The sequence below is a fragment of the Vigna umbellata genome, chromosome 4 (assembly GCF_029865625.1).
Source record: "Vigna umbellata cultivar VRB3 chromosome 4, Vumbellata_1.0, whole genome shotgun sequence".
Lineage (NCBI taxonomy): Eukaryota > Viridiplantae > Streptophyta > Magnoliopsida > Fabales > Fabaceae > Vigna > Vigna umbellata.
The window spans coordinates 11,890,792-11,904,184 of record NC_142168.1 but is presented as its reverse complement, the minus strand read 5'-3'; the positions used below and the strand labels follow the sequence as shown (position 1 = coordinate 11,904,184).

Genomic DNA, 13,393 nt, shown 5'->3' with positions numbered 1-13,393 from the left:
CTATCTTTGATTCTCTTTTTTTACTGTTTGATTGAACTGAGATATTATCCAGAGAAAATACTCAGATACTAAAGTAGTGTCTGTCTCAAAGTGCTAGCAATAAATGTGCACTAAAAGTATTCAATTACCTGAATATCAAATATGTATTTATAGATTTTGATAGACTTTGATTAATGCTAACCAAATTACGATCCAAAATGTAATGATTTAACTTAGGATTAATGTAATTATTTTTAATATTAACTTTGTTTCTAATATGACCAATCAATTCACTGACCAACTCATGTAGAACCTATAGACTTATTGACCATTCGATTCATGACTAATTGGATGATCATATACACATATGATTTTCTTGAATATGATATCATTATCTTATGTTTCCTATTATTTCCTTGAATTTGTCTCACTTTTTTTATCTGAATAATCTCATGTAGAGAAATTGATATACACTTGAAAAAATACTTCAATTTTCAAGTCAATCATTATCATACAAATTTTCTCTAATAAAATTATAATTAAGGTTAAACTTAATTTAATTTCATAAAATTAACTTACATATTAATTTGGAGTGATAATTATCATTGGCATCTTCATTTTTATCAAATATTCAAATAAATGTTTAAACATCTAGTGGGAAACCATTCTGAAAAGATTCCCGAGTCCAAGATGCTATGACTTTAGATGTTGATCCCAATAGTCATATTCGTATTTGCTGCTTCGATTTTCTGAACATAAAATAAAATATTTATTCGTTCAAATCTGAATTTTATTTTATTTTTTAAATTAAAAATTGTCTTTTTCGTCTTTCCATCTTAATAAATGGTGTTAATGTTCTCTTGAATACTGTTTGCATTCGTTTTGGTTAACATAATTAAGAACATCCGCGTTCACAATCAAATGTATAATTAAAATTTTGACGAAAAAGACTCGCTTTAATTTGTTTGGCTAAAAGTATGTTTTTAATATATTAAATTTTAGAACACTTTTATTTTTAGTTTTCTAAATTAAAAAAAAATGGTCTCTCAAATTTAAAAGGTGAAATAATACATCTAGTTCAAAATAAATGTAAACATTTTGTTTAGTTCTACTCCTCTATAGATGGGAAAAAAATTTAGGGATAAAAAAATTAACTAATACCATTTAGGAATTAATTAGCTAAACAAATGTTTTTTTATTATATGAATACGTTTAAGTAACTAACAAAATGTTTTATATAGCTCATCACAGTTTTAAACTTTCAAAATTTAAATTGTCAAGTAATACTTTTTAGATACTTTTTTTCCATAACTCTAAGCTCTCAAAAATTAGTTACTGAAGTAAACAGTGAATTGATTCGTTCTAATCATAATGAATAAATTTTAATTTTGCAAATCACAAAAAAGGTAAGAAAAATAAAATAAATGCATTATTGTGGTTAGCATCACCCATGTCACTATTGTTTAGGAAAGTGAAAACTGAGAAAAAGTAAGAAATTTATTTTAAACGTTGATAAAATTGCTTTTCTTAAATTGAATGTTAGTTATATAAACAGATTTTCAACATCCGAAATTGAAATAAATTATTTTTAAATTGAAGAACTTAATTATTCTTTTTAAATTATCGGAGACTAAAATATTATTTTAATATATGATATGTTAGGATGACAATGCATGCTAATTTATGTGAACCCCTTCATATAGCATTTGGTCTATGAGTCTACATGCCCGTCCTTATAAAGAATTATTTTTTTTTATAATTTTTTTCTCAGTTATAACATAACATGTAAAATATTAAGATACAGGATTTTTAATATTTTAATTTTATATAATTAAATTAATGAAAATAATAAATTTTATAAGTTTATTTCTTAATATTTATAGAAATAATAAATTTTTAAATTAGTAAGAATATTCACAATTTTATGACTTCTAACTTTAAGTAAATGCTTACCAGAAATTTGATAGTATATATATAACTAAAACAAGAACAGAAACTAAATTTAAGTAACTAAAGTTGTTAAATAAAACCTAGCTCGGAATAACCTTCGAAAACAAACTTAATTAATTATAAATTTATTCTATACTCATTAATGGATACATCATAACTTTATTTTAATATATGATTTGTTAGCATGATTTTAAACAAACTTAATGACAAATTTATCCTGTACTCATATTGATACATCATAAGTTATAAACATGTTACAAAATTAACATACATTTATGTTTAACCTTATTACTTACTCCTAACATATATTTCTTAGAGTTAATTTTTTATACACTTTAAAGGTACCGTCTCTCTAACTCTTTCGAGCCTCCTATTTATATAATATGGACAAGTTTGTTCAAATTGAACTGAATTTAAACCTAAAATTTATACTTAATTTTTGTAATTGAAGTAACCAAATCATTTAATAATTATTCTGTTGACATATTCTTCCATCCTCAATGATGATCATTTATTTTATTTTTGTAATTGAAGTAACTTAATTTGTTGATAATTGATTTTGTAAATTTGTAAAAATATTTATCAATTTTCAATTATTTCTACACATAAAATCAAATATTTATATTTATCAATTTATTAAATAGAAACCTTAATTATCTAAAAATATAATAATAAAAATATCAAAAAAATATATAAATAAATAAAATAAAAACAATGATAATTTCAATTATTAGACACATTTAGACACAATATGATAATTCATATTTTTAGATGGTTGTTTTATTTAGATTTGTTTTGCATAACCTATTTTCAATTTATCAATGATGTGAAGATGGACTAGCCTATTTCTATTAGGATAATGATACTTTAACAACATTTTTTTAATAACATTTTAACATTATCTACTTATCATTTAGTGATTGGTTCATATTGCATGTACTAACTTAGTGTTAAATTATTCTCCCTTAGTATAAAATTTTTCTCATCATATTTTACAAGTCTATATTAATAACACAATTCGTCATTACAAATTATTAATATATAATATCAATGTAGTAACGAATCACATGTACCTTTTAATTAAAATTGGTAATTTCTTTTAACTTATATAGCTATCTTGACAAAAATTCTTTTGTAAATATTTAATGCGGTTGAAAATTTGTGATAATAATCATCGATCTAGATGTTCAATAATAAGATGCAAAATAAACTACTATTGTTATATTTCCTGTTTCTGCATCAATAGATTATATTTTCATAATATATTTGCTAACTCTGAAAGTTTAATTTACAACATTCTTATATGAGCATCACATCAAATCCAATTGTATTAACTTCCTCTGTCAAAGCCGATCGAAAAAATAAAATTCCTCTGTCAAAAGTCAAAAAAGGACGCATGAAGAAGACCACCCCGAAAATGGTTTCCTTTAACGAAATTAATTTGACAAATTAGAAAACCAAAAGTTTCCATGTAATTTTGATCATTTAATGATGATGCTGTAGAGAAATGTTTGATAACAACGTGTGAAGTGAACAAGGAAGGGAAGACAAAAATGACAACATAGAGAAAGAAAAGCACATAAAATTGCGAAGAATGTTTATGTTTGGGATGAATTTCATATAACGAAGGGAAATGAAATTTGAATCAGTCTCTTCTGGCCACAAAGTAAAGATTTGATCTTGATTGGGATGAGTGTGAAAAGACATCCATGTTCTGTTGGAGCAGCATTCGATGAAATCAAAACCTCTTCAGTGACCCAATAGCCATCTGAACAGTGAACAAGTTAAGAAAAGAGATAAGGGTAAACGTCCTTGCAAGAGAGGACCACATCAACTTCGTTCGTGGTCTACATGCATCCTCATCTATTCTCCTCTTACGTGGCACCCTCACATTCGATATCATAATTTTCACCAACTTTATCTCTCTCACCATGCTTTCAGTTGCTTCAACCTCATCAAACATCTCACCATTCATAATATTTCTTTTCTTTTCTTCTTCATGCATTTATCCTTAAAGAAGAAACAACATAATACTATATATATATATATATATACACACACATTCGCTTGGCTAGTTCATAACTCTAATCAACCTTAAATTTTTAATCAAATTTATTTGATAAGTTTTATTTATTAAGTGTTGAACCGTATTTACAATATTATTAATTAAAAATTTAATTTGAAATTTATAAATATAAATCAAATATGAAAAAATAAATGATTGTATTTATTGTGAATTTAAAATTTTATTATAATTTCTGATGAATTAAATTACTGACTTATACATTTAACAAATACGTACAGTTTGGAATCTGAATATTAATAACGTGAAAAAAATTTAACTAAGTATATCCAAAATAACCTAACCTAACATAAAAAAAAAAGTGTGAAAAAATGTTTAATAAAGATAATCGAACTCACACTCAAAACATCATGTATGTTACATCTTGGTACTTACTTACTGTCTTACTTTACTTACATGTTAATATCTAGCTCATGATTCAGGTAATAATTAATTCATCCATGTGTCGTAACTTCATAAGCCTAAGTTCAGACTCAATATATATATATATGCCAATTACAGTGTTTTCCCATTATTGAGTGTAATTTTCCTTTGTGTAAGAATCGTTGCCCTACCACATTTGTTGATGTGTACATAAGTGCCTCACACTAAATGCTCCACAACATGTAACAGTTATACACAATTTCTTCCTAGGTGATGTTCAATCCCTTTCTGTCATTCAAATTTACAACACATACATCAACATTTTCAGCCTCTGTCTGTTTCATGATTAATCTCTGCAACAATTATATTTTTCAGTTTATTAGCAACAAAAAAAAAGAAAAAAAAAACTGTCATGTAATCAATACAACAATATAATACCTTCAGTTTTCTACGTAGAAAATTAAGATTTCCAACTGCCAACTCAATAATGTTTGCCCTGGATTGGAAGTTATTTTATGCCCCCCAAACACCACATTCTCTGTCATCAAATTGTATGGCTCATGGCAAATTTTAGTCACAAATTTATTGCATGAAAAGGTTACGTTAAGTAACGTACTAATTGTGTAAAGTTGTTTAATCATATATCCCAATAATTGGCACCACTTGAAACTTGTTTTAGCAATATAATATAAGAAGACACTGCTCGCAACGGAATATAAAACACGATTAAGAGAAAGAAATAATATTAAACTGATGAAGTGACTGTGCGTGAGCCACTTATTACGTTGTTCACTTCACGTGTGTCATTAAAAAAATGAAACATAGGAAAATCGTTCTCTTATAAAAACATACGTTCCAACATCCTATGCGGAATGTTTTTTTTTTTTACTTGATCTGGATCTATCTACCATACCTGTTATGGAATCCAGAGATTTTCCATTGATTAAAAACAAGAAAAGAAAAGAAATTCGAAGTGAGTTTGCTATCACGTAATAAAGGTCTAAAGAGGAAGGAAAGAGGAGCACATGGTCTTAGGAACTTTATTTATGGATGTAATTGAACTCATCCCCACTCCACGTTAGCACTTTCGAGACAAAATCTTAGAGAGGTACGTTCGTGTCATCTACTTTCATTTAAGAAATTTAAGCTCTTGCACATTAAATTCATATATATCCGTAATTAATTAAGGGAACATATATAAATGCACCAAGTTATATAGGATTTAAAATTTTCTTCAAGTCAAGACTATCGGATATCAAATATTAATCAGAAAAAATTAGTAATTGAATGGATTGGTAATCACCAAAAATAAATGGATTGGTAATTACCAAAAACTATTTTTGGATAAATTTTGTATTTAATATTTCTTAATCAGTGTTGTTGATCTTATCGGTGTATTAAATGTGAATCTGCGAATATGTGGCAAAATTTTAGTGGTGGTTGAATATTTTTGGAATTGAATTTTTTGTTATTTGAAAAGAAAGATTCACCTACAAAGAGTATCTTATGCTCAAGTAAAAACTTTGATGATCTTTATGAATATAATATAGTGAATATGAGTGACTACTAACCAAATGTATTTATAAAATTAATATCAGTTGTGAATCTATGTTATTATTGGATTGTCTTAAGTATATAATAACATTAGTTAATAATAACACGATGATAATATATCTTAAATAATAATCATAAAATCAAATTTTTATTAATTGTGACATATAGATATTGTCTTAATAGATATACATATATCTAATATTGTTCTAAAATTAAAAGATTTAATAAATTTTGTTGAATTGTATTATTTAATATATTTATTGGATCGAGTAAAAATAATTGTCAATTACCTTTTATAGTTGAGTGTTAGAGGTAGAAGGAGATATAATTACGAAGGAGAACATAATTAAGTTAAAATAAAACATAAGTTAAAAAACTTATAAAATTGTAAATTATAGAATGATGGTAGATTTTACTTTTACGTGTGGAAGAATAAAGAGTTAAGTCGTGTTTGGTTTGAGATTGTGAATAAAGCAATGAAAATATTTACTCATATTCATCTCCATTTTTTCACTGGAAATAGTAGAAAAATGGCATAAATAAACAATAAAAAACACTATTAATGAGGATAGGAAGGAGATGACGTATGGGAGTACGTGATGGTGAGATTGAAGAATGAGCAGTGAATAAAATATGAAGCAAATGTTAAATATTCTAAGTTCAAACTTCATTCAATTCAAGTACATTATCTCTAACACGTGGCAGGCCCAACCTCTTCATTTTAATCGTGACTAATTCCACTGCTAGACAACCCCTTTTTCCTGCAATATATTTATTACATATATCAATTCTTTGTAAACGAGATTTATCAGAAAGAGGTGATGAAAGAATATATTAAGAGAATAAGTATAAATTAAAATTGAGAGATGATTAATTATATAAAGAGATGGTTTTATGAAATTGAAAACGATGTTACATTTTTTTTTAATTTAATATATTTAAATAATTAATTGTAAATAATTTCAAACAAAATTTCCCGCATACCAATTGCAAAAATTAAAGTATAGTAAAAAAGAAAAAGAAAAGTGAGAGTGAATATAAAATCGAAGGAAATTTTTGTAACACACTTCACCTTTGTTATAAAAAATAAATCAGTTTGAGATTAAATTATATTTCAGTGTATATAATCTCATTCAAATCTATGTTCTGCTGAAGGAATCATATGCTGAGATTCTTCATAATCCAGCTTTAAATAAAAAATGTTCATGGTTAAAATTGCACGTTAGTTGATTAATTCTTTGAAACGTAAAATTAGTCAAATTTATTGTACATGTAAAAGTAAAATTGTAACTTGAAACAGTTCAAATATCTATGTATATATGAACAGCAGATAGTGGAGACAATCTCTTCCAACATTCTCCTCTTTTTTCTCCTTTCGTGTTTCCATCCAATTAGCACATCCAATTAGCACAAAAAGATCAAGATGATTCGCATCTTCAATCGTCCTAAAGGAAATATAACCTTAAAAATATTAAATTTTTATCTCACAGATTCATTTCATGCAAGATTATATAGTAAAAGAACATGGTTATATAAAAGTATGGGTAAACTTTATATATTTATGAATACTAATAAAAAAAACTTATTTTAATGTTACCTTAAACTTTTTAATTAGTTTTCATTTTAAAAAAATCAAACTTTATAGTAGAGTGGAGTTACATCAAGATATTGCAGTATATTATATTCCAAAAGGCAAAAGAAAAGGGGAGAGAGAGTACCACCTTCCCAAACCCTATAATGGGCCCACCTTAAAGCACAGCCACCCACAAGATAGATAATGTCCGAACTTTTTGACACCACTATCTTTCTGACACGTGTCACACAGAGATTCTCCCACTCTCTCAAAGCCACCAAAAACAGCAAAACCCCGTTCACTGCGTACACAAACACACAAACACAACACAACTTCGTAAGTTCTCAGTTTCTTCCTTTTCTTTTTCTAGTTCTCACCGAAACGGTATACTAAACTCACTCTGACAAAACTACTAACTCCCCAAATGTTGGAGGGAGAAGCTGCTGGCACGTGGGCACGCGCGTGCGACACGTGCCGCTCCGCAGCCTCCACCGTCTTCTGCCGCGCCCACAACGCCTACCTCTGCGCCTCCTGCGATGGCCGCGTGCACCACGCGTCCTCCTCCTCTTGGCACGAGCGTGTGTGGGTCTGCGAGGCCTGCGAACGGGCCCCCGCGGCGTTCCTCTGCAAGGCCGACGCCGCCTCCCTCTGCTCCTCATGCGACGCCGATATCCACTCCGCGAACCCTCTCGCAAGCCGCCACCACCGAGTCCCCATCCTCCCCATCGCTGCCGGCCACCACTCTCACGTCGAAATCGACGTCGCCGACGACGACGATGGTGCTGACGTGGATGACGAAGACGAAACCGCTTCCTGGCTCTTGCTCAACCCTGTCAAAACTGGCACTGTCCCTAATAGCAACAATAATGGGTTCTTGTACAGTGGTGAGGTTGACGAGTATTTGGACCTTGTTGATAACTGTAACTCTTGTGGTGACAACAACCACTTCGCTGCAACTACCACTACTGCCACTACTGCTGATCATTACACTCAGCACCATCATTTTGACGGTGTTTCTCAGAAGAGTTATGCCGGGGACAGCGTGGTTCCGGTTCAGCAGCACCACCATTTTCAGCTTGGCTTGGAGTTCGAGAATTCTAAAGCTGCCTTCAGTTACAATGGTTCTATTACTCAAAGTGTAAGCCTTTCTAATTCCCTTCTTCTCTTTTCTCCTTTGGGGTTTTGTTTTGTTTGTTCTTTTGTTACAAACACGTACAAAATATGAGCACTTTTTTCAGAATTTGAACTGTACTTGCCCTTCTACTACACCTAACTCTCGTGGGTGGTTTACTTTTGTATTGTTCTTTCATGTAAACCTCAAATTCATCTAAACCAAGCTATTGGGAGGGGGAAAGTTGTGCTTTTTATTTGACTTCGGTTGTGGTATATATTATACCACACGGTCCTTTTTGAGATGGAGTTTTCTTCCTTTTTCCCTTCACGTGACATGTTTTTTTGTCAGAGTTTTGGATTCAGAAGTAGTTTCCTTTCCTGGCATGTCCAATGCCAGCTTTAACTCTCTGGAAGAAGTTCCTGTTTACCCTGTTTTTGGCCTGGGGTATCTCATAATCTGTCTTGTTGGACTGTTTGCCATTAATAAGACTTGTTCCCAGCTCGTTTTTCATGTTTGGTTTAATTTGTACAGAAATGGTGTCTCGATTCGTTCTGCAACTTTTTTGGCTCTCTTTATCCTTTTGCCTTTACACTTTTTCTTTATTGCAACGAATCTAAGGGAAAATTAAGTATCATACTTTCTTTCTATGATAAGATTGTTTTCCTCAGTAAACAATTGAAAACTTTCTGCCTTTTTATTCTACTAAATGTTAATGTGAGAATGGATCAATTTTCTATGTCATATATGCATGCAGTTGCCGTTCTCTCACTTTAATCTATTCTGTAGTACACTCCGTTATGTCCTTTGCCAAGGAGCAAACAAGTTCTGTCACGGACTTGTTCTAAAGCGCTAAAAGTCATCCCTCTAGATTCTCGTACTTTTGTAATCTCAACCAGTTTTTACATGAACATAGGAATATTAATCATATTCATCAATTTTCTAACCTACATAATTGGATTCCTCTAAAGGTGTTGTTTTTATCTTGAACTTGTTATCTGGTGAACATTGTTTAACTGGTGTTTGCTTCCTTTTTCATTGAATTCAGATTTCAGTTTCATCAATGGATATTGGTGTTGTACCTGAATCACCGATGAGGGATGTCTCAATTTCCCATACAAGACCCCCCAAAGGGACGATTGACCTATTTTCTGGACCTCCCATTCAGATGCCTTCCCACTTTTCTCCAATGGACAGGGAGGCCAGAGTCCTAAGGTACAGAGAGAAAAAGAAGACAAGAAAATTTGAGAAAACTATCAGGTATGCCTCAAGGAAGGCCTATGCAGAGACCAGACCCCGAATAAAGGGTCGTTTTGCCAAGAGAACAGATGTGGAAGCTGAAGTGGATCAGATGTTCTCCACAACACTAATTACAGAAGTTGGATATGGAATTGTTCCCTCTTTCTGAATATGCTGTGTTGAACAAAAATGACCACAAGACAGAGAAGAAGCCAGAGGATCTTGATCAATAGAAATGGCAACCGCTTATGTACTAAGTTGTTTTGTTGATAATGTATTTTTTATGTAATCTAATTACTCCAAGTTGCACTAATCGGATGCTTTTATTATTTTGTTTACTGTATTTTGAATGAAACTTGTATTTGTAAATACAGTCCTTGTATTAAATTATAGTCAACATATCTTTCATAAATTTTCATTTTCTCTATTTCTATCATGGTGTATGATTTGCTCGAAAGATAACCAACCAATAGCTTCTGTTTGTGCTATTTGTCATTTCATTTAGTTGCAATCACTTCAATCAAATATCATTCGGGTGCATTGAACTTACTGTGGCTTGAGTTCTGGCTTATATACTCATGATCTTGATCTGGCTACAGTGGAAAAGAGGATAGAAAGTTGTCGAGTTTAAAATAATGCACATAATTCCTTTTTCATTTCTTTGCCCTTGGAAGAAGGACAAAAGCCACAACTTGTTCATCATTACTCTGCATAAAATGCTCTTATATCATCAAGAAATCATGAGAGCTTTTGATATATTTGGCTAAAAGTGAGAGAATTCTATTTTGGAGGAAAAAATGCATTTAAAATCATTGATTAGAAACTTAATGGTTAAGGTTGTAACAACTTCAGATTTTTTATACATGGATTAATATTGTATACATAATCTCTGTTGTTAGGTTTTCTAGTTTATTTTTGGAAGTGAATTTTATGCTTTAACATGTATGTTCTTTAGGCTGTGTTTGTTTGAAGGTATTTCACTGTTTACGTGAAATACCGAAGACGGATTTGATACAGGAATGATGTTCGCTTGCGACGATTTGGACGGAGGGAAAAGCAAAGATTTGCGAGATTTGCACATTATCACCATCCCGCTAATTTGAGAAGATTTGCGCTGATTTGGGCAGAAAAGACTGCTTTGCCCTGTACTATTATCAAATTTCCAAGCACACCGTTCAGCCATGTTTAACATAAAAATGCACATTAATAACCGGTTACAGCAGAGTGTAACCGGTTACAGAGAAGAATGAATTTTGCTTGCACACGCGTAACCTGTTACGCGAACGCGTAATATATATTTTTCAGTTTTTTTAATAATTATTTTAATATTATAATTTAAAAAGATATACATTTTAATAAAATTAGGTATATTATATTTCCTAATTTATTAAAAATAAGTTGATTATTTAATTTTTATAATTTTTAAACATTAATTTTATAAATCATTCATAATTTTTTTTATAAACATTTTTACAATTAAATATAACATTTTATATTACTTTTATAACTAGGGGCATTTTGGTAATCTTCAATTTCTACCAATTAAATTAATTTTTAAAATCTATCACATCAATCAAATCCTACACTAATTCTCACAAACTTTACTTCCAAACCCACTTTCAATTACCCACAAATCCACTCAAAAAAACAACTAAAAAATTACCCTCAAATCCACTCAAATTCATTCAAATCATCTCCCCCAAATCTACCCAAACGAACACAGCCCTTCTTGAATTTTGAGAAGTCAAAAATGCTTTTGTAGCAGTATAGCATATTCTAACAGAAGAAAAGATATTTTTATAATGTCTCCTGACCATATATGCCAAAGTACTTTTATATAGAAAATGAATTCTATCTCAACTTTAGAAAATTAGTTTTAAAATTAAGATTTACACTTATTTATTTATATGTTGCAGTCGATTTTATAAAAAGGTTGTGATTTTTCCCTTTCAAGTAGTATATTTTATACAGTAAATTGAAAGTGCTGTGACAAAGTTCCATTGCACTTTTTTTCCCTCATCATGAGAATGAATGTTTGATGACAAAGAGTAGAAGTAAACGAATCTATGCCAGAGTCATCCATGACCAAGAGTTTGCTAAACATCCAATGGTCAGAAACATGAATCAAACAGATGCTTTTTGGTTTAAGTTTCCGGCTGTCATGGTCCATAAATATTTGGATAATCAGTATATGCGATTCTATTTGCTGCACATAACTAGTGATAGCAGAAAATATTTATTCCTTCCCACATATGATGACTTAAAATCTTGATACTAGATCAAAATAGTTACAGATTCGAATATAAAAATACTGTTTTTGAATTATTTTTTTTTGCAAAAATTTTTCAATATTCAACTAGGAATGATGCAATATGAAAAGTTCAATCTAGTAATTGACTCAAGGTGAATACTAATAGTGTAGTTAGAGGTTATAATGATTTAACTTTATACGTTGATATATTTAGAAGTTGGGATAATATTGCTAGTAGTTTTTCAGTTTTTTTTTTTAAGAATGAAAACTATTACTTATGATGAGTTTATGGAGTCATTTATATTTTGGAACATGCTTGGAAGGGAGTTTTAGAGGTTTCGGTTGGAGAGTGACTTTTCTTTAGTTAATCGTAGTTTTTTGGTTTAATGAGTGAATTTTTGGAATTCCAGATAAAGACAGTGTCAATATTTGTATTTTTTAAACATATACCGTTCAAAGTTTTTCATGTTTTTTATAAGAGAAATTGATAAATCATGATTCATAAATAATAAAACAAGTTTAATGTTTTATCTTGTATTTACGTAGATTTTTTTCATAATATGTATAACTTATTTATATTTCATGTAATTTTTATCATGAATTTGGTATAGTCTTTCCCTGTTTTGTATTATTTTATTTTTTTTATTTAATAAGTTTTCATGTAATAACAAATAATTAATTTAGATGTTAATATATACCAGATGTTAAATTTCATAAAGATCAAGTTTGAAATATCTTTTTTTCTCCATCATGTCAAAAGTTGTTCACAAATCAGCACCAAAATTACAATTGAACTTTTTTCTTTCTATGAAAAAGTAGAATGTTACTGTCATTAGCATTGGTTATTAATCGAAAGCATGCACAAATTACTGTCACACTTCTACTCTATACATCTTTTCTTAAGCAGTATTTATAGTAGTATCTTCATGTTTTATTTATGCCACTATTTATTTTTCTACCCTCTATAAGGTATAAAAGAATCCTATTAAAGAGACAAGCAGCTTGTGCTATAATTAGTTTCTTAGTAAGTTGTCATAACAAGTTTCTTAGTTCAATCAGTTTACTGAAATTGTGGTCCTCGAACAAAAGTGGCTGCACTTTTTTATTTTATGAAAGGCATGAGACAAAAGTAGACCAGAGAAAAATTCGTGGAGGCTGCTGTTACATATTTACAAGGGCTCATACCCTTTTGTTTGATCTGCATGTCATACAAACTGCAAAACTCAGACAGGTACATGTACTCCAAATTGATACTAAAATCGGGAAAGAACACATGTTCCTTTTCTCTGT

At 30.0% G+C, this 13,393-nt stretch overlaps 1 protein-coding gene across 1 annotated transcript; it reads left to right on the top strand.

The window, feature by feature from the left end:
- The first annotated feature begins 7,802 nt into the window (after nt 1-7,802).
- LOC124844015 (zinc finger protein CONSTANS-LIKE 2-like) lies at nt 7,803-10,283 on the top strand. Its single transcript, XM_047320867.2, has 2 exons — nt 7,803-8,640; nt 9,662-10,283. Exons 1-2 carry the CDS (start codon nt 7,927-7,929, stop codon nt 10,019-10,021), a joined length of 1,074 nt encoding a protein of 357 aa, XP_047176823.2. The 5' UTR covers nt 7,803-7,926; the 3' UTR covers nt 10,022-10,283.
- Nucleotides 10,284-13,393: the final 3,110 nt, after the last annotated feature.

Excerpts from the sequence above, each read along its gene's own strand:
- LOC124844015 (XM_047320867.2), top strand. The coding sequence starts at position 7,927 with ATGTTGGAGGGAGAAGCTGCTGGCACGTGGGCACGCGCGTGCGACACG. Across the intron at positions 8,641-9,661 it reads ATGGTTCTATTACTCAAAGT|ATTTCAGTTTCATCAATGGA; the intron begins GTAAGCCTTTCT and ends CATTGAATTCAG.